General features: G+C 47.9%; 1 protein-coding gene across 8 annotated transcripts in view; it reads left to right on the plus strand.

The window, feature by feature from the left end:
* Window positions 1-19,650, plus strand: part of MEF2D (myocyte enhancer factor 2D) — a 118,636-nt gene that overhangs the window by 24,904 nt on the left and 74,082 nt on the right. For 7 of the 8 annotated variants that reach the window (XM_074223211.1, XM_074223213.1, XM_074223209.1 and 4 more), the window contains exons 4-12: window positions 163-300; window positions 2,088-2,298; window positions 2,888-2,944; window positions 5,536-5,726; window positions 6,270-6,290; window positions 7,959-8,088; window positions 13,491-13,734; window positions 14,036-14,345; window positions 14,772-19,596. In XM_074223211.1, coding sequence (XP_074079312.1) covers window positions 163-300; window positions 2,088-2,298; window positions 2,888-2,944; window positions 5,536-5,726; window positions 6,270-6,290; window positions 7,959-8,088; window positions 13,491-13,734; window positions 14,036-14,345; window positions 14,772-14,783 — 1,314 coding nt within the window. In that variant the 3' untranslated portion in view covers window positions 14,784-19,596. The remainder of the gene's footprint in view (window positions 1-162; window positions 301-2,087; window positions 2,299-2,887; window positions 2,945-5,535; window positions 5,727-6,269; window positions 6,291-7,958; window positions 8,089-13,490; window positions 13,735-14,035; window positions 14,346-14,771; window positions 19,597-19,650) is intronic. The other variant, XM_074223214.1, reaches the window with a different exon arrangement.

The raw sequence follows: 19,650 nt of genomic DNA on the forward strand, positions 1-19,650 counted from the left end.
AGCCAGAACCATGTGGGCTGATTGGGTGTGGCTGGGTGGGGTACCCTGTGGTCAGGGTCAGAGGCCCATTCTTCACACATGGGGGCCCCTGGGAAGGAAGGGGAGGTGTGCAGGGGGGAGAATCTGGGGGCCCTGGGCCTCCCTGAGCACTGCCTGTTGCAGACCCTGAGGAAGAAAGGCTTCAATGGCTGTGACAGCCCCGAGCCCGATGGGGAGGACTCCCTGGAGCAGAGCCCCCTGCTGGAGGACAAGTACCGGCCGGCCAGTGAGGAGCTGGATGGGCTCTTCCGGCGCTATGGGGTGAGCCCAGCCCACTCACTGCTCTCTCTGTTTGCTCCCAACCCTCTCCCCTTCTCCCCCATCCTTGCCCACCTCCTCCCTCCCTCCCTCTTCTCTGTCCTCCCAATTTCCTCTCTTGTACTCTCTCTGGCTTCTCCTGTTCTTCATCCCCCAAACCCTTCCTCACCCTTTTCATCCCTCCCCTCAACTCTTTTCTTTGGTCTTTCTTTCAAATCTCTCCTTCCTCCTCTGGCCCCTCTGTTTCCCATCCTTGGTTTTCTCCTATCTTTCCTCTTTCTTGGCCTTTCTCTCCTCCAACCCTCCACTCTTTTCTTCTCCTTTCCCTGTTCATCCCTCTTTTATCTCTCCCTGGCCTCCTCTGTCATGTGAACCCTCCTTTCCTTTTACCTGTTTTCCTCCCTCTCTTTTTCTTTTCCTCTTCTCCCCACTCCCGTCCTTTCCTTCCCCACACCCCCTGCCCCCAGGCGCTGCACAAGAAGCACAGGGAGTGTGAGAGCCCCGAGGTGGACGAGGTGTTTGCCCTGACCCCCCAGACGGAGGAGAAATATAAAAAGATAGACGAGGAGTTTGATAAAATGATGCAGAGTTATAGACTGGCCGTGAGTAGCCGCATGGAGAGCTGGGGGAGCCTTTCCCCCCATGCATGGTGTGGCTTCGCAGCCCCCAATTCCCTCCCCAAAACAAAAGTGAGGAAGTGTCCCCAGTTCTTAGCATCATTGAACTTTTGAGCTGGAAGGGGATTTAGAGAGCCCTCATTTTACAGATAAGGAAGTTTGACCTATCCTAGAAAGAGCCCCAGACCTAACTGGGCAAGAGGAAACCTGGCTCTGACTCTGAATGCTCTACTCGCTCACCAGGTGACCTGGGGCCCGGCATTTGCTCTCTGGGAGGCTGAGTCTCCTCTTCTCCACAATGAAGAGATTGGCCTGGATAGCCCTCAAAAGCCTCTGTCTCCAAAGGGCCCCATGGCTTAGCCAAAGTCACACAGAAGTTGGTAGAAAAGCCAAGGTGTAACGCAAGGTACCATCCTTCCCTCTAGCTTCTGACCTGAAAGTCCTATGGACGCTGCTCTCTGAGAGGGAACTTTGATGGAAACTGCTCCTGGATTGTAGCTAGTCGTTACTGGCTATAATTGATACCAAGATGCTCAGCTTAGGCAGAGTGTGGGTGGGAGAGATTTAACCCAATGTCGTGAAGGATGGAAATAAGACCTTGAGGAGAGAGAACTCTTTATCCTCCAGCTTCCTGGATAGGAAAATCCTGAAATCTTCCTGTGGGATCTCCTCTGATACTATAAGCTCAGTGTCTGTGGGGCCTAGAGTAGGAGAAAGAGGGATGGAGGTAAGCCTGGTGATGAACTGACTGTGCGGCAGCAAGGATGCAGGTGAGGCTGGGAGAAATGCTTTCCCTTCCACCACCCAGGTCCAGGCAGTAACAGCTCTGCGCGTGTGAGTTTGGATCTCAAATTGGGATTCCTAACCAGCTTCCTGTGTGTCCTGCCTGGCTGGGCACCTAACCCACCTCAGCTCCTGGGCCCTGAACTCAGGATTAGAAAACCAAGCGACTGTTTCCTGTCTCGCATTAGAAGTCATTTCCTTGGCTAGGCCTCAGCTGAGATCCAGGAATTCAGCTGAGAACCTGCTCTATATTATCATTCTTGCTCTGTTGGATTTAGCTAAGATTACCTTCACCAACATCACTGTTCTCAGAGGGACACTCTGGGAAGATGGGGCTATGAGAAGGGACAATCTTTCTAACACCTACCTCCCCTTCCTTTCTCTATTCAGTCTGCTGTCCCAGCCCCAAATTTCGCCATGCCGGTCACGGTGCCTGTGTCCAATCAGAACTCACTTCAGTTCAGCAATCCTGGGGGTTCTCTGGTGACCCCATCACTGGTTACGTCATCCCTCACAGACCCGAGGCTCCTGTCCCCCCAGCAGCCGGCCCTGCAGAGGAACAGTGTGTCACCAGGGCTGCCACAGCGGCCAGCCAGTGCCGGTGAGTATAGGAGGTGGGAATAGTTCAGAGTACTTTGAGATTGGTTTTTCTGTAGCCTGAGTCACTCCCTAGACACAGAGCCTCCCCTTTCTGCTGTTTCATCATTTCATATGACCCCTTCCCCAGGTCACACTCATTGATGGAGCTAGACAAACATGGCTTGCTCACGTCACCCATGCCTCTTTGTATCTGTAGATGTATTCTATCATTCCTTCCTGGTCCTTCTCCCCTTCTCAGTCCCATTGCATATTTTTGTGGTCTAGGGAGACTTCCCAAGCCAGAATCTGAAAGCTCTTCTAGGCTCTCTTTCCTCCAAACCCTTCTCATCCTCCCATCATTGCTGTTCAGAGTTTTGACCAGCTGAATCACCTGCCCTAGCTTCTCTGCTGCTGTATGCCCTGTCTTTTTGTCTCCTGGGCCCTGGTGGGAGGTGGGGAGGAGTGGAAGAATGGGAGAAGTTCCATTAGTCCTCAGAGTTTGTCCTTTCTTCTCCTACTTCTGAGTCTCTGCCTCAACAAACAAGCACACATATTTTCTACCTCAAGGCCCAAGGCTTTCCAGTTCCCTTTTATTTCTATTCCTTCCCTAGGAGCCATGCTGGGAGGAGACCTTAATAGTGCTAATGGAGCCTGTCCCAGCCCTGTTGGTGAGTCTTTCTGTCTAGAATTAGGTCTGTGGGGTTCAGAAAGGTTTTCTTTCGGAGAAGAATAGACTTGGAGGAGAGGGAAAGTACCTACAGAGAGGTCTTCAAGTAGCTAAAGGTAACTGAAGACTGAACTGCACAGCCAGTATCCTGGGGGATATAGGAGAGCATCCTTGGAGCCTCTGTCTGCCATGGTCCCTAGGCATCTTCTGGTTCTGACCAGCCCTCTCATTTTCTGGGGTCAGGAGAGACTTGGGTTCAAATCCCAAAATTTAATGCTGTGTGACCTGGGCAAGTCACTTAACTTCTCTCCTAACGTCATTTTCCATATCTGTAAAATGGAAATGATAATAATACCAATGTACCTCATTGAATTATTATAGAAGACAAAGGAACTAATTACAGTAAAAAGGCTTTGTAGCCCTAAAGTACTACATAACTGTGAGCTATAATAACTAAACATCTTCATTAATGAGGGCATTAGATTAGATGATGTCTGAGGTCTCTTCCAATGTTAAAATACTATGACCTGTGTTCAGGGAATTTGGGGGAAACAGGTGGGAAAAGGGGTAAAGAAGATAGTATCATCACTCATATTCCCCAAACACACACACAAATTATGACCCATTCTCCTTTCTTACTTCTCTCCTCCACCCTGAAGCTCTCTTCTTGGGGTGAGAGGGGAATTGGAACTGAGATTAGAGAGGAGGCCTGGGGAAAGTGGGTTTGGAGGTCAGGAGGGGCTCACTGAAAAAGGATTGGAAGGGTAGGGGGTAGATCTGTACAAGTAAACATTCTCTCTATCACACATGCCATCACACGGACAGGTCACACTGACAGACACAAATGAGCAGGTGCCTATTGTCACACAAACTCAAGGAAAGATGCCTATACCTTTCCCAGACAGACACACATATTTCTCACAAATACAGAGCTGTCCCACTCACAGCGATTGGCTTTGCTAAATTCAAGAATACACATTTGATAGACATACAGGGTGGTCTTACCCTCCCCCACCCTGTCTCCATCAGCCATCAGCCCTCCTTGGGGCCATCCCCTTGTCTGACTCTGTGACTGTGGCTACGAATGTCACCATTGACGTCACCTCCACATTCCTGTCATTCCCAGGGCCTCTCTGAGAATTGGGCTAGAGGCAGCTGGAGAGACCCAGGGCTCAGCAGGGAGATCGTGTTCCTCAGGCAAGATCGATGACTGCCTCTGCTGTTATCCCAGAATCCCCTCATTAGCCCTGAGACCCCAGCACCTAGGCCTCGCTGGGGATGCTTTGCACTCAAGTCTATAGGGACTATTTGGTTTCCAGGCTGAGAACACAGTGGCTGCACTGAGGGAGGCCTCAGAACAGTGTCTGTCCCCCCATGTATTGGTGGTAGTAAAACCCCACAGCTGCACCGATACATGGCCTACATGGATGACTCTGATTTGCCTGTTTGTAGAGAAAGTAAAGTCAAGGCCAGAGCTAGTTGGTGATGATTGGGAATTACAAAGATATCTCCCACCCCCACCCCCAGTGAGCAGAGCATAATCACTTACCAGTTGTCTGATCCCTGAACAAGTAATTTCCCTTTTCTGGGCCTTATTTTTCCTCTATAAAATGAGAACATGATAGTCTAAGATTTCTTCAAATAATGACATCCTCTGATCCTCAGTGACACCAGGTAACACTTCAGCCCTGGTTCTACCCAGTAACCCAACTCTTCCTGGCTGTTTCCTCACAACCCCCTCTTCCCCAGGGCCTGTTTTCCTTCCACTACTCTCACCCTAATCTCGATGGGGATACTGCTGTGAAGAAAAGTTGGCCAGTGTGTGGACATAGGGGATGTCATGGGGCTGATGACAGAGCTGGGCTTTGCTTTGAGGCCCAACTGCAGGAGAATGAAAAAAGAGATGGCAAAAGAAAAAAGATACTGCAGCCAGGAAAGAGATGGAGGTTAGAGCACAGGAAGGCCTCCTTGATTAGGATTGTTATGTATGGGCAACAAGGATGTCTTCAGGGGTGAGAATGGTAGCATGAAAAAAGCAGAGGCTTATTCCCCTCCCTCTGCCTTGCCCCAGCAAATTTCATTCCTCCCCACCCCTTGTGGCAGGGACATGAATAATATAATAATAATAGCTGGTGTTTATATAGCTTTTAAAAACAGTTTACAAAGCCCTTTATATACATTAACTCTTTTGATCTTCATAATATATCTGTGAGGTATGTTTTATTGTCCCCATTCTTCAAATGAAGACAGTGAATTCCAGTGAGGTTACGTTCGTTACTTGCCCAAATAACTCACCTTAGAACTAGGAGATTTGAACCCAGGTCTAAAGCCCAGGCTTCTTGGTATCCCTTTACAGATTTGTCTCATGGAAGGCACAGTGGGATAGAAATGGAATGTAGTTGTTCTTCCCCTCTTCCCTCTGCCTTTCTTCTCAAGGCTAAGAAAGTTTTAGAAAAGAGATTGGTGTTTTTAGGATGGACGCCCTTTCCTGAGCTGGCATTTAGTGGGGAGGGGGACATAAAAGATGTCCTGGTATTTGTGGCAGAGGGAAGCATCCATATTTCTCTCATCTTTGAATCTTCCCTTCTTCAGGGAATGGCTATGTCAGTGCCCGGGCCTCCCCTGGCCTCCTCCCTGTCGCCAATGGCAACAGCCTGAGCAAAGTCATCCCAGCCAAGTCTCCACCCCCACCTACTCACAGTGCCCAACTTGGGGCCCCCAGCAGAAAGCCGGACCTTCGAGTCATCACATCCCAGGGTGGGAAGGGGTTAATGCATCACTTGGTGAGTTGGCCCATGGAGGGTTCTTGGGGATGATGTGTGGATGAGAGGGAAGGTACAGAAGAAAGTGCCACACTTCAGCAGGAGGGATGAAGGTCAGACAGATGCGAGGATTTCTGAGGGAGAAGTTAGAGAAATAAGGACTTCTTTTCTCCCCCTCCCACCCAAGCAGAGATGGAGTCAGGGACTCTTCTCACCAGAAAAGAGGACCTGACCAGAGATTTGTTCAAAGGAGGACCTAGCCTAGGGACTGAAAAATGTCATTGGAGAGATGAGACAGATGCTATCAGATATGTATATGAGGAGATAGATGTTGAGGTGGAGGGGCAGAGCCTAGACATGGATAGACTTCCTGACAGGCAGAGGTAGAGTAAGAAATGATGTAGGGGATGGCAACTTCTGAAAGGTTATACCAAAAGTAGAGATCAAAGTCTGGGAGAAGGAGCAGGAGGAAGGGAGGAGAGGAGCCTGAGTTGTCCTGAGTGCTAAGAAAGGGGCCCTGATCAGAAACTAAACCAGCCCTGTTGGTTTTATTTCTGCTCCCAGACTGAGGACCATTTAGATCTGGTAAGTACTGGCTCTGTGTGGACCCTGGACGGTGACTATACTGACCTCTGAATCTCAAGCATGGAGTGTATTTGTGCATGTGCACCTTGGGGCTTATGTGAATGTATTTCCGTGTGTGTGTGTGTGTGTGTGTGTGTGTTTTGTGTCCTGTGCATGAATATAGGCAGCCCTCCATTCGACAGGCATTGATAAGAAGTGCTGACTCTATATCTAACTTGATGCACAAAACAGAGACACCCAAGATATAGTCCTTGCCCTTTGGGAGCCCGGTGATCTCATAGTGAGGGTCAGGCATGCATGCATGTGTGTGAACATACATGTGTTTATGTAGGAGGCTGGGCTATGTTTGTCCACATGTGTTTTAGGAAAGGTATCTCTCATGAATTTCCCTGTGGGGTATCTGTGGAACTCTGCTGCCTGGTAGCCTTAGGCATCCTTGAGGCTGTGTCCTGGAGCACCTGGAGCAGACCAGATTAAAGTGGAAAGATCCCATGCCCCACTACCTTTGACCCATCTCCAGCAAAAGCATGGCCTCATATGGGGACAGCAAGGGGAGTCAGCCAGGGGGAATAAGGACCAAAGCCAGAGGCAGATTCTTTCCTTCCCAGGGATTTCAGTCATCTAACCCCTCCTCCCCAATTTTGGGCACATACACATGCGTATGTGTTCACATGCAGGCAGTAACATACATGTCCACATACTCACACACAGAGATTCTGTCACAGCCAGGGAGTAGGGCAGGGGCTGCTGACTCCTCCCTCCTTTCCTTCCTCCTTCCTCCCTCCTTCCTTCCCTCCCTCCCTAGCTCCTGACTCGGGGCCAGAGGAGGCTGGAAAAGGCAGGCAGGCTTTGGCGGCGACACGGCGGCAGTTTCGGCCTCAGCGTGGAGTTGGAATAAACAAGTGACTCAGCGGCAGATGGAGCTGACAGCCCCATCCTCCGGGACACACACACCCCACACACACACACATAACCACACACCCCCCGTCAGCATTGTTCCACACCCTCTTCCCTCACAAAACTCTAGCATCCTTCTGTCAAGGTGTAAGTTGCAGTGTGAAGGATTAAGGGTAGATTTGAAAATTGAACAAGACAAAGGAAACAAGATGCTCCTCAAATCTTATTTATCCCTTCCCTCTCCAGAATGTGAAGGTAGGGGCTGAAGAGGGAGAGAGAATAGCATACTGGTGGTCCTCTGGCCAGGAGGCCCACTTTGTAACTTTGAGTCTATGTCTCTAAGTGTGGATGTGTCTTTTGTTTCTGTTTGTGAGCCATGCTCTGTGTGGCCCTTCCTTTACCCCAAACTGACGACCCTCCATCATGTGAATGGCCCTGCTCATGTGAACCGGAATTGGAGGGTGTGGAGGGGAAGAGATAGAATGGGGCAGTGGAAAGAACCTGAGATTTGGAGTCAAGCTGAATTTGAATCCCTGTTATTCTGACACTTAACACCTCGATGACCAGGGCCTCAGTTTTCTTCCTCTGTAAAATGAGGGGAGAATGGGGGATAGGACTAAATGATTTCTAGGGTTCTTTTCCTCACAAAATCTTGTAATAGACACCCTGGTTCCCACACAGGACCTTGTACTGACTTTATGATGGGGTGGGGCTTGGATAGAAGACCAGCTCCCATCATCCTGTCTGCTGATGGTCCTCTTCTTTTCACAGAACAATGCCCAGCGTCTTGGGGTCTCCCAGTCCACCCACTCACTTACCACCCCTGTGGTCTCTGTGGCAACACCCAGTTTACTCAGCCAAGGGCTTCCCTTCTCCTCTATGCCCACCGCCTACAACACAGGTGAGTGTGTAGCTAACCCTGACCCAGTGCAGATATCCCCTCATCCAATAGGGCCAGAGGGTCCTTCCAGGAAGTGGGGTCAGTGCTGAGTGCTGGAAATCTTGGGAGAAAGAGAGAAAAAGAACAGTTGTTTCTGTCCTCAGAGTTTTTGGTCTAATAGGGAAAACAAAAATGAATGAGCCAAGTGAACAGAGCTTTTGCCATCAAGACTGAGAAGATAGGACATTGAGTGAGTAGAGGAAGAAAGAAGACCAAAGGAGCTTCCTGGAGGAATGTCAAGAAGGGCTGGAGCAGAGCAAAGGAAAGGGCAGGGCTAGCCCAGCCGGCAGGTTTATCCGGTTTCCTTGGGAAGTACAGGCCAGGGGGTCAGGGAAGATGATGGGAGTGAGATTGGAAGGGAGGGGTGAATGGAGGCCTGGAAGCCCCAAGGATGCTGGTAGAGGCCCCTGGATGGAATCAGGAATTAGGCAGATACACCCTGCCTCCAGGACTGTGCTAGTCCCAGCTGTTTTAGTGCCCATATTTGAGAATAGATTGTGAAATCCATCTATCATCCTTTTGTTGTTGTTTTTCCCACTGTTGCATGAATAAGTGAGACTTTCCTAGTAAGGAAGGGACTAGAGTCTATCCCAGTAAAAGTAGTTAGTAAACCCTAGGAAATTAGAAGAGACCCCACCCCCACCCCCCGCCACTCTTAGACCCACCTGGTGCACTCCAGGTAGAGTTCTGGATCAGATGGCCTGTAACCCTGTCCTCCTGAGCTCACTAATCCCCTCCATGACCCAGTCCACAAGGGGGGTGGTCAGTCTCTGTAGAAGGACTGGAAGGGGTGGCTAGGTGGTGTAGTGGATAAAGCACCGGCCTTGGAGTCAGGAGTACCTGGGTTCAAATCAGGTCTCAGACACTTAATAATTACCTAGCTGTGTGGCCTTGGGCAAGCCACTTAACCCCATTTACCTTGCAAAAAAAAACCAAAAACCTAAAAAAAAAAAGGACTGGCAGAGGCCTGCTCCCTCCTGAGGCAACCCCTTCCCCGCTTCTGACAGCTCCAACAAATAGGGCTTGGCTTTTCTGCCACTTAGACCTACAACTCTGCCCTTTGGCACCAAACAGAAGAAAGTTCATCCCTCCTTCCCTCCAGAGCTTTCAGACACTAGAAGACAATTATCATGATCCTTCTCAGTCTTCGCATCTCAAGGCTAAACAGCAGCCCCTATTTTAGATGAGCTTCATTTGGCAGAATCTCAAGGTTCTTCACTATTCTGATTGCCTTCCTCTTAACACTTTATAAGTATCAGATAGATATTGAGGTGAAATGGGGGATAGAGCACTGGGCCTGGCTGCAAGAAGATCTAAATTTAAGTCTGGTCCAGACTCCTATTAGTCGTATGACCCTAGGCAAGTCACTTCATCTCTGTTTATCTCATCTGTAAAATGATAATAATAGTACCTCCATCTTAGTTGTTGTGAGGATCAAATGAGATGATATTTGTAAAGTGCATAGCACCATGTCTGACATGATATAAATCCTTTTTTCTTGCAACTGAACTGAACTGAACCCATGATTCCAGAACTGGCCTGACCCAGTTAACAGTAGAATGGGACCATTGCTGCCTGTGCCCATCACTGTTGTTTACTTCCCTCTTATACTTCCAGAGGTGATTTTTTTTAGCTCAATATTTGACTTTACATCTAGCCCTACTATTTGATGAAATTCAGCCCAGGCTCAAGTACAGAGGAAGGCAACCAACATCAGTCCAGTCCACTGCCTAATGTTTTTATGTCAGAGGTCCCAAGACTAGTTTTTACAGTTTAAATGTGTACAAAAAAGAAAGAGAAATATAAACAAAAACTGGTATCTGGCTGAATTTAACCTGAGAGTCAGTTTACCCACCCCAGCTCTAACCTGTCAGGTCCCATAAACACTAGGTATCCTGTATAGTAAAAGAAAACAACTGTATATTATTATAATGATAAAACTCTAGGAAGTATGAAATAACAATACAGCCACCCTCTATGATGTTTCTCCATGTCAGTCACATCTGGCTCCATGTCCAGATTCAGAGTGAAATCCATGGGAGAATCTGGTCCAGAGGAAAGACTGAATTCTCTTGTGTACGTGTATACACACACACACACACACACACACACACGAGGAGTTTGCCCTCTAGCTCTTCTAAAGTGTTCAGCAGCATCTTTGTGCAATTAGATGCAAGCTCAGTTGTGACTACTTGTACTTTGAAAGCCTTCCTCTTGAAGTGAAGGTGGACCTTTGCTCTCCTTGTGGGCACATTGTTAAAATCTTCAAAGGGCAAGAGGATTGAGTGGAATGAAGGGACCCAAAGAGGAACGGGATGCTGAAGCTGGAGCTGGAGGGCCCCTCGCTTTGCAGATGGACATTGGTACAGAAAAGAAAAGCCACAGCACAGTGGTGTAGTTGTCAGAGCTCTGGTCTAAGAGGCCTGGGGTCGATTTCTGGTCTTGGCCCTGCTCCCAACTTCCTGTCCACCTCTCTTGGCCTCACTTTCCTCCTTTGTCAGATGAGGGGACTAGCTTAGCTGATCTTTGAGGACTCTTGTGTTACTGATGTTTTGTGATTCATCCTAGGTATATAGGTGAATGTGAGAGCTGGTGTTGGAGCCAGCTTCCTCAGTAAAATCTAGGACTTTTTCCCACTCTAGCAGCCTTGACCCCTAACTTATTTGAATCAGTCATTATTAATTTTCATCTATAGGGGTTTACTTCAGAGTAAGGAATAGGGCTGAACCTGTGATTCCATGAGTGTAGCAACTCCTTCCTTGAGGAGGAAACTCCTTCCACTAATGCCGATCAATTGCTCTCTAATTCACAGTCTGAGACAGTTGCCTAGACTAGCACTGACTAATCTATGATGTGCCTAAGATAACAGTCTGCTTTGGAGGCAGGATTTGAACCCAGGTCTTCCTGGATTTCTCCATGAAGATATTAGGCGTATGTCTGGACCCTCCTCTGTTTTTCTTGGTCTTTTATTTTCTTCCATGTAAAATTCCATGTAAAAATTAACTAGTAGTAACAGGTAACAAATGCTTTTAGCAAATTCATTCGACTCTTGTCTCTCATTTTATTATAAAGAAGACTGAGGGGTGGCTAGGTGGCGTAGTGGTTAAAGCACCGGCCCTGGAGTCAGGAGTACCTGGGTTCAAATCCTGTCTCAACTTAACCCCTTTTGCCTTGCAAAAAAACAAAAGAAAGAAGGAAGGAAGGAAGACTAATGTGTACACATAGGTAAAGAACCCTAGCTTTCTCTCTAGTCCCATCCTAGGAAATGAAAATCTTCATATGTATGTAAGTGGGAAAGGAAATGATTGTGATATTCTTAAGACAACTCCAGTTAAACAGTAGATATAACTAATTGACAGCAGAAGTGTAAACAAGATCCACTGAATTTGCTAATAGTTGTTCCCTGTTTATAGACATTGGCCCACAGTCAAGTTCTAGCCTCAGCTCTTGCCTAAATTCTGGTCATTGTCAACATTAGGCAGCAGAACCTTGGTATCAGCCATATAGATCTTCTGGGAAGAACAGGCCAGTGCTACTGGAGCACTTTGCTTTTTGGACTTCTCCCAAAGGAGGGCACTGCTCCCAGTTTCACGTATTAGCCTATGAAAAAATTATGTGGATGACCCTTTACAAGGCCTAGAACTGTGTGACTTCTATTCATTTATTAAGAGCCTTCGATATTCCAGGTGTAGAGCTAGTCAAAGTAAAAACTGCCCATAATTATTCCATGCCAAGTAGGAAGGCTATGGTAGTTGTTCAGGTGAGGGTGGCTGTAGTGTTACTGGAAAGAGGGGGCTATACAAGAGGTCTTATGGAGGTAGAATAGAGAGAACCTGGCAACTGGCTGGATAATAGGAGGAGGGGGGGGAAAGAAACTATCAAGGATGACACCCCCCAATTGGGAATCTGGGTAAATAAGGATGATGGTACTTCAGTAGAAATAGGGAAGATTAGATGAGGGATGAGTTTAGGGGAAACAGTAGATTCTATTTCCAGCATATTGAGTTTGATATATGTAAAGGACATCTTGATGAGATATACCCCTTACTAATTATCTTTTGTTGTTTCAACAACTCACAAACCTGGCTAAGTTAAGATTGTCTGGCTAATGTTGACATAAGTCATATTGTGGATATCGATCATCTGTATGGTATACTGTAAAGCAGTGTTTCTCAAACTTTTTGGTCTCAGGATCTCTTTACCTTCTTAAATATTGTTAAGGATCTCCAACCCCACCACTGTCATCAAAGAACTTTTGTTTTTGTGGGAGCAAAACTTGAACCCTTGGTATTTAGAGTGCTTGCCTTCAGGAATCAGAAGACTTTTATTGGCCCTTCCCTGAACCCTGAGTAGACAGACATACTGGCTGGCTCTCTAACCCTGGACAATAGCCTAAGCTTGGACAGACTTCATTTCCTCATTCAATTCAACTCAACCCAACTCAACAAGCATTTACTAAGTGCTTACTGGGCCTGGTGACAGTGAGTCTTTTTTACTTAACTTCACAGAAATCTGAAGGTGAGGGGCTGGGCCCCAGATGATGATGATGATGATGATGATGATGATGATAGCAACTTACATTTCCATAGTGGTTTTTTGTTTTGTTTTTTTGCAAGGCAATGGGGTTAAGTGACTTTCCTAAGGTCACACATCTAGATAATTATTAAGTGTCTGAGGCTGGGTTTGAACTCAGGTCTTCCTGACCCCAAGGCCAGGACTCTATCCACTGCACCCCCATCCATAGTGTTTTAATAATTATAAACAACCTTTCTTATAACAGTCCTATGAAGTAGATAGATAGACATGAAATCTCTTGCATTTAGCCAGCTGGGTGACTATGATAAACCCTGCTGCTGAAATATTTACACTGCCTATCTTTCAGGGTTGTTAGGAGGAAAACTCAATCAACAGCCACTTTTTAGCCCCATTTTCTAAGCCTTTAAATGCTATAAAAATGTACATTGCTCCTGCTACAATTAGTACTGCTTTGGAGATCCAAATCAAGTCTGAAGTAGGGTGTTTGTATTGGCAGGAAGGAGGGGAGAGGCATCATGCTTTTCTCCACACACTTTCCTTACTTATTGGCTGCACTGGCCAATGAGATGTAGGGACCTTGTTGCAGGATGGATGGTAGGTACCTTCTCTTTCCTCCAGAACTACTTGGAGATGTGGCAGTTGCAGGGACACTAGACTCAAGGGAAGCTTTTGGTGGCTTTGTGACTTGTCTTGGGATAACCATCCCCACATTTCTACAGGTTCCCCCTCGCCTCCTCTTCTTTGGCTAATAGCCTTTCTGGGCTCCCTGCTGGCCTCTTCCTTTGGGCCATTGGGTTCAGCTCTCACTACTTTTTTCTCCTTTGCAGATTATCAGTTGACCAGCGCAGAGCTCTCTTCTCTCCCAGCTTTCAGCTCAACTGGGGGACTGTCACTAGGCAACGTCACTGCCTGGCAACAGCAACAACAGCCACAGCCACCCCAGCAACAGCCCCAGCCACCACAACAGCCACCACCGCCACCACAGCCACAGCCCCAACAGCAACAACCGCCGCCGCCACCACAGCAGCAGCAACAATCCCACCTGGTTCCTGTGTCTCTCAGCAACCTAATGTGAGTATCATTCTTTGTGGATCTTGTGAGGGGAGGGGACAGTCTAAGATTGCCCATGCCTGTCCTCAAAGCCAGACTACCCCACCCCCACTATAAAAAGAGACTTGAGTGGAAAGAAAACTAATCTCTGTTTACTTTTTCTTCCTACCTGACCCTGTTCCCAACTCTGTCTCTCGCTCTTCCCTCTGTGTCCCATCCTCTTCATGTCTCATTCTTTGCTGACTCTATTCCCTCAACTTCATCATCTTTCTCAATTCCTCCTCTTTCTATGCCTCTCTTTCCCTCCTTCCCCGGCCCTCAGCCCGGGCAGTCCCTTGCCTCATGTTGCTGCAGCCCTCACCGTCACCACCCATCCCCACATCAGCATCAAGTCAGAGCCGGTGTCCCCGAGCAGAGAGCGCAGCCCAGCACCACCAGCCCCTGCCCCCTTCCCGGCCCCTGCTCGGCCTGAGCCTGGGGATGGCCTCAGCAGCCCTGCCAGTGCATCCTATGAAGCTGGGGAGCGGGATGACGGGAGGGGTGACTTCGGGCCTACCTTAGGGCTGCTCCGTCCAGCCCCAGAGCCTGACACTGAGAGCTCAGCAGTGAAGCGGATGCGGCTGGACACCTGGGTAACGTGACCTCTTCCCTTTCATCTGGGCAGTCCTCCCAACATTCTAACCTCTTCCCTCCCATTGCAGTGTTATAGCCCACTCCCTCCTGTCACTTCAGGGACCTCATCAGTTTTGTTTTCTTTGTCCCTGGCTTATCTCCCTTTGAAAGTTCTTGAAATCTAGCTTCCATCTATTCCTTTCACTTAAAGCATTAGCACCTTTCTAATCATCTTGCTTGCCCTGCCCACCGCCCCATGTGTTTTAAATTCATCTCCCTTTCCCCTTCCCCAGGGAGCTCTAGTTGTCTAATCTCCATCCCTTCAGAGCTGACCTCTCCATAAGAGGCATGGTCACATCCAGGAGTAAGGGTGGGGACTTGGGGAAAGGGCACTCCCAGACCCAGCACTCCCTTATACCTTCCTTCTACATCTCCTCTCTCTACAGACATTAAAGTGACGAATCTCCCCCTCCTCTATCAACCTCCCTCTTGAAGAGTTGACAATCTCACCGCCCCTCCCAGTCCCGGGCTCCTCCCCGCTCGACCCCTAGTCCCTTTCTCGTGCTCCGTGTCCTGTTGACGGTTACATTTGTGTATAATTATTATTATTATTATATTATTATTATTATTATTTTTTTAATTTGAACTCTCGCTTCTGGGAGGGGGAAGCATTCCCCTTCTCTTTCTTCTCCCCTCCGTTTTCATGGGGGGAACACTCTTTTTTTGGGGGGGATAATTTGCACGTTGTACACATATGCTGCAGGGGGGGAGGGGGGCCCCAAAAAGACTTTGGGATGGGGCAGAAGCCGAGCCCTGCATGTGGAAACCTCCCTTCACCCCCATCCCCAAGAGAGAGGAAGTAACCAAAAAAACCCATAAAATGGACTTTGAAATCCCAGAACCTAGTTTGGACCTGGGGGCTGTGGGCTGGATGCCTGGGTCAACACTGTTCTGCTTGTGCTGCAGGGCCTCAGGAGGGCTGACTGGAGTTGGGGCTAATATCCCCCCCCGGAATTCTGCCTCTCCAATGCTGTTCATATGTCCCAAGGCTGCTTAGGTATGGGGTGAGCGCTCAGGCCTGGAACTCCAGAATAATCCCCATCCTTCATTGATCCATGTTAAGTTGCATTCTCCAAAACTAAGGGGCAGGGGATACAGCAGGTCTTGACATCCTGGAGGAGAGATATTCTAATATGCTAGAAAGTTGTGTAGGGGGGGATAGAAAGAGATCCCCCCGTCCCCAAGTTGGAGGAACTTCGGAGTCTCTCCTCTTCAAGTGGAAGAGATTGGGGACAGAATAGGGGTTCACCTCACAGCACAGTGTGGGGGGTAGAGATGTGAGCTACCCCCTGCTTAGGCATTGGAGGGATCCTGATGGTGGAGAGACAGTGGAGGCCTCCTTTTCCCTCCTCTGGGATTTTCTTCTAAAATAAACAGTGCAATAGCATCCCTTCCCTCACTCACCCCTTTCACTCTGGCTCCCCAATTCCCAAACCCATCCTTCTGCCCTTGGTGCTGGCCTTTCAAATTAAGCCTCAACCTAAAGGGGGTGGGGCAGAACCAGTCTTATCATGCTGGTAGACCCTGGGAAAAAAGTTGAGGGTGGTAAGCACCTGCTAGGCCCTCCTCCTCCTCCTCCCCCTGGACCCTAACCCTAGCAGGCCTGGACTAGCTCAGTGAAAGGCTACACTAGGATTTTGGGGAGGACCTGGGCATCATTGCTAACAGATAGGCGCCCATTAAGGTCAGGAAGGATCAGAATATCATTTTATCATAGAGGTCATAGAAAGGGGAGAGATGTGCTCACTTCCCTGCTCATATATGATTATATATCAGAGGCATGGGCCCTGGGGGAGCTCACAGTTTCCCAGAGCCAGGCTGTGGGATGGTTTGGAGTGAAGCTGTCAAGCCTCACTTACAATGCTAGTTGTATCCTAGAGTGACCCACTTTTTTAGATTTGCTCCACCCCAGCCTGCTCCTCTCTCCCAAGTCCCACCTCCCCTTCTCTTGGTCCTCCCCATCCCCACCAGCTTGCTACCTCCTGCTCCCTACTACCATCACCACCTCCTCTCCCCCAGTCCCCCACCACCACACCCCATCTTTCCCTCGGCTACTGTAATTGTAAATAGCAACTTTGGAAATGTTGGCTATGTAACAGTCCAGGAAACTGTTTTTTTGTTGTATTGATATGAAATGAAATTCTATTTTTGTCAAAGTATATTGTAATAATAATGACTCTGAAACGGCCCGTAGTGTACAGATGAGATTGTTCTTCTTCTACTGGTGTTCTTGCCCTCCCCTTGCCCCACTTTTGCCCCTTTCATTTTCTCCCCAGATATTTGCAACTGGGGGGAGGGGGGCAGAGAGGAAGCCAAAGCTCAAGGCCCTTGGATCTTTGGCTGTATCTAAGATCATTAGGGAGCTGGGAGAAGTCCCCTAGCATCCCCACTTCCATACCTACTCACAGAGGTGAGGCAGTGAGGAGGACTGAGTTGTCTTCCCTCATCTTTTCAGACATTGATGCTTGGCTTGTGCCCCCAGTGCCCAAGGGCTAGGGGCTTTTGTCTTGGGTCTCTCCTCACAGTTTTAACTAGAGGTAGCAGAGGCCTAGTTCCATAAAGTGACTGTATTTACCCACCTCAAAGACCTAGCCATTGGCAGTATTCTGAAACTTAACATGGGGGAGAAACCTGAAGCAGAGGTGTGTGTGTGTGTGTGTGTGTGTGTGTGTGTGTGGTGTGTGTGTGGTGTGTGTGTGTATGTCCGTGTGCATATACACATGTGCACACATACCTGTCTTTTTATGTTTATAAAGTGACCAGCTGTCCAGCATTTCAGCTTCCTGATCTTCCCAACTCTTTTCTCCCAAAAGTCCTATATGGATTTATTTTCTCTCTGCAACCAGCTCCCTTCTTTCTTCATTCATTCATTTATTAATTCAATAAGCGTTTATTAAGCACTTATGGTATGCCAGATGCTGGGAGAGATACAGTTTAGATAAGGCAAGATCCCTGTCTTTATGGACCTCACATTCTCTCTACTCAGAGAGTTATATTTACTTGCTAAATTAAAATACTGATTATTTTTATATGTCCATTTATAAGGGGGATTTTGCGGCTGGTCCCGCCTGGCTCTCCCATTGGTCCTGTCTTTCCAACCTTACCTTCTAAAGCAATTGTCTTGCTCCAGCTAGACTGGGCACTTTCCTATCTCCCAGCATGCCTTGGACTTTCCTACCTCTCTGTGTTCATCCCTGTAATGTGCTGTCCTTTACTCCAAAGCCCAGATACATGCAATCCTACCTCCTGAATAAATCCCATGTCTCAGTGAGCGTTCCTTCTTAATTCCTCTAGAGCAGTGGTTCTTAAACTTTCTGTTCTTAAGATTCTTTAAAATTATTGGAGACTCCAAAGAGCTTTTGTTTATGTTGTTTATATATATATATATCCATATTTACCATATTAGAAATTAAAACATTTTAGTATTATTATGAAAATTGCTTTGAGCTCATGATCCCTCATGAATTGGTCTTTTAGGGGAGTCATTAGTCCTCAGACTACACTTGGAGAACTACTGGCCTAGAGTATATTGGCCCTCCAGCACACCCATCTTCCCAGCTAAGGGCAGGGACTGTGTCTTAGTCATCTTTATCTCTAACCCTTCATCCTTCCCTGCCCCACTTCCGCATAGCAGAGTAACTAGCCCACATAGTAGGTGGTCAATAAACACTTGCAGGTGATTGATTCCCCCCTTTTCTGGCCAGACTAACCTCTTCCCAGACTGAGCCCCCCCCCCACTAAATAGCGCAGGGGAATCTCTTCCTCCCCTTCCCTCCATTTTTGTGTACGTGTGCCCCAGAGCATGTCTAGTGCTCCTCAGGCTTGCCTTCTGTCCTAGAGTGGCATTTCTGATGTTGGGTAACTCTGGGAATGTGCATGAGCCTCATGTATTATCTCGGTGAGCGTGAGTCAGAGTGATTGTGTGTATGTGTGTTGGGAGATTCTGTTTTTAATGGGGTGGGGGTGGGGTGGAATGCTGTATTCAGTGTGTGTCTGTTACATTTCTGCAGTTCAGTATCCCGATGTTGATCACAGGGCTTTCCAACCAGCTTAGCAGTCCCCCTCGGAGCCTGGCCCTTCTTGGTGACTTGGTAACTCTCCTTATTCATTAGCCAAACTCCCCTCTTCTTCCCAGCCCCTCCCTGTAGAACTGGGCATTTTGCCAAAGCAACCACTGGAGACAGCCAACACCCTTTACCTCCACCCTCCAATATTCAGACAGCTATCAGGGATGATGGGTGAGAGGACCCCCCCCCAGCAAAACACCCCCCCCTTACAGCAGTGCACTAAAGACAGCGGAGAGACCGATCCCCAACCCTAATTTTCCCTACCTTGGACAGAAAGGAAGCAATGCACTTCTTACTGTTTATTTATTTGTTTGGAAAGACAGAGATGATGTAAAAGTGTATCTAGAAATATCTATATCACTATATATTTTTAACTGACTCTTCAGGATCCCTTGAGGGAGGTAAGGGTGAGTTTAGGGTTCCATAAGTGGGGGAGTTGAACCTGGGAACTCCTAACTTTCCCTTCTGCCCTCTCTTCCTTGAAACATTGGTAGGAGGCATGGAATTGGTTGGGGCTGGATTATTTTTGATGGAGAATCTGGATTCTCTCATGTCCTTCCCCAACCCAGGTCTGAGGAAGGGGAGTGGAAAACTCAATCCTCTCCCTGACCCTACCCCCACTCCCAAACCTGACAATCACCCACTCCCCTATGGCTCTGACTGGGTCCTGGGGGCAGGGGAGTCGAAAGTGTGTGGCTGTTGATTTGTTTTCAATATTTCTTTCCGTGCTGTATGGTGATGCTTTCTTGGTATTCTACACAATAAGAAAAGACAAAAAAGTCCTCAAGTTCTTATGAGTTTTGTTTGAAAACTCTTTCACTATATTTGTTGTAAAGAGGTTTACTATTAAAAGAAAAAATACACGTTTCTGATAACTTTGGTTTGGTTCATTGACTTATTTGGTTCGGTCGGATGCTGGTCTTCCCTTTCAAAGATGCTGAGGGTGGCTCCTTCTGACCTGTTAAGATAGGAGGTCCCAAGCCAAGCCCTCTGAACTTCACCCTACCAGGGAGAGTGATGCAATTGCAGCAGAGAAGGCAGCAGTTAGATGGTATGGGAATGTTCAGGTTTTCCAAATGGGAGCCCCTGGACCAGAAGAACCTGGGTTTAAATCCTGCTGCTGTCATTGTCTAGGTGACCTGGGGTAAGTCATTTTTTTCTCTTGACATCTCAATTATTTTATCTGTAAATGGCAGGG

Source organism: Macrotis lagotis, chromosome 2 (genome assembly GCF_037893015.1).
Source record: "Macrotis lagotis isolate mMagLag1 chromosome 2, bilby.v1.9.chrom.fasta, whole genome shotgun sequence".
NCBI classification, from domain to species: Eukaryota; Metazoa; Chordata; class Mammalia; order Peramelemorphia; family Peramelidae; genus Macrotis; species Macrotis lagotis.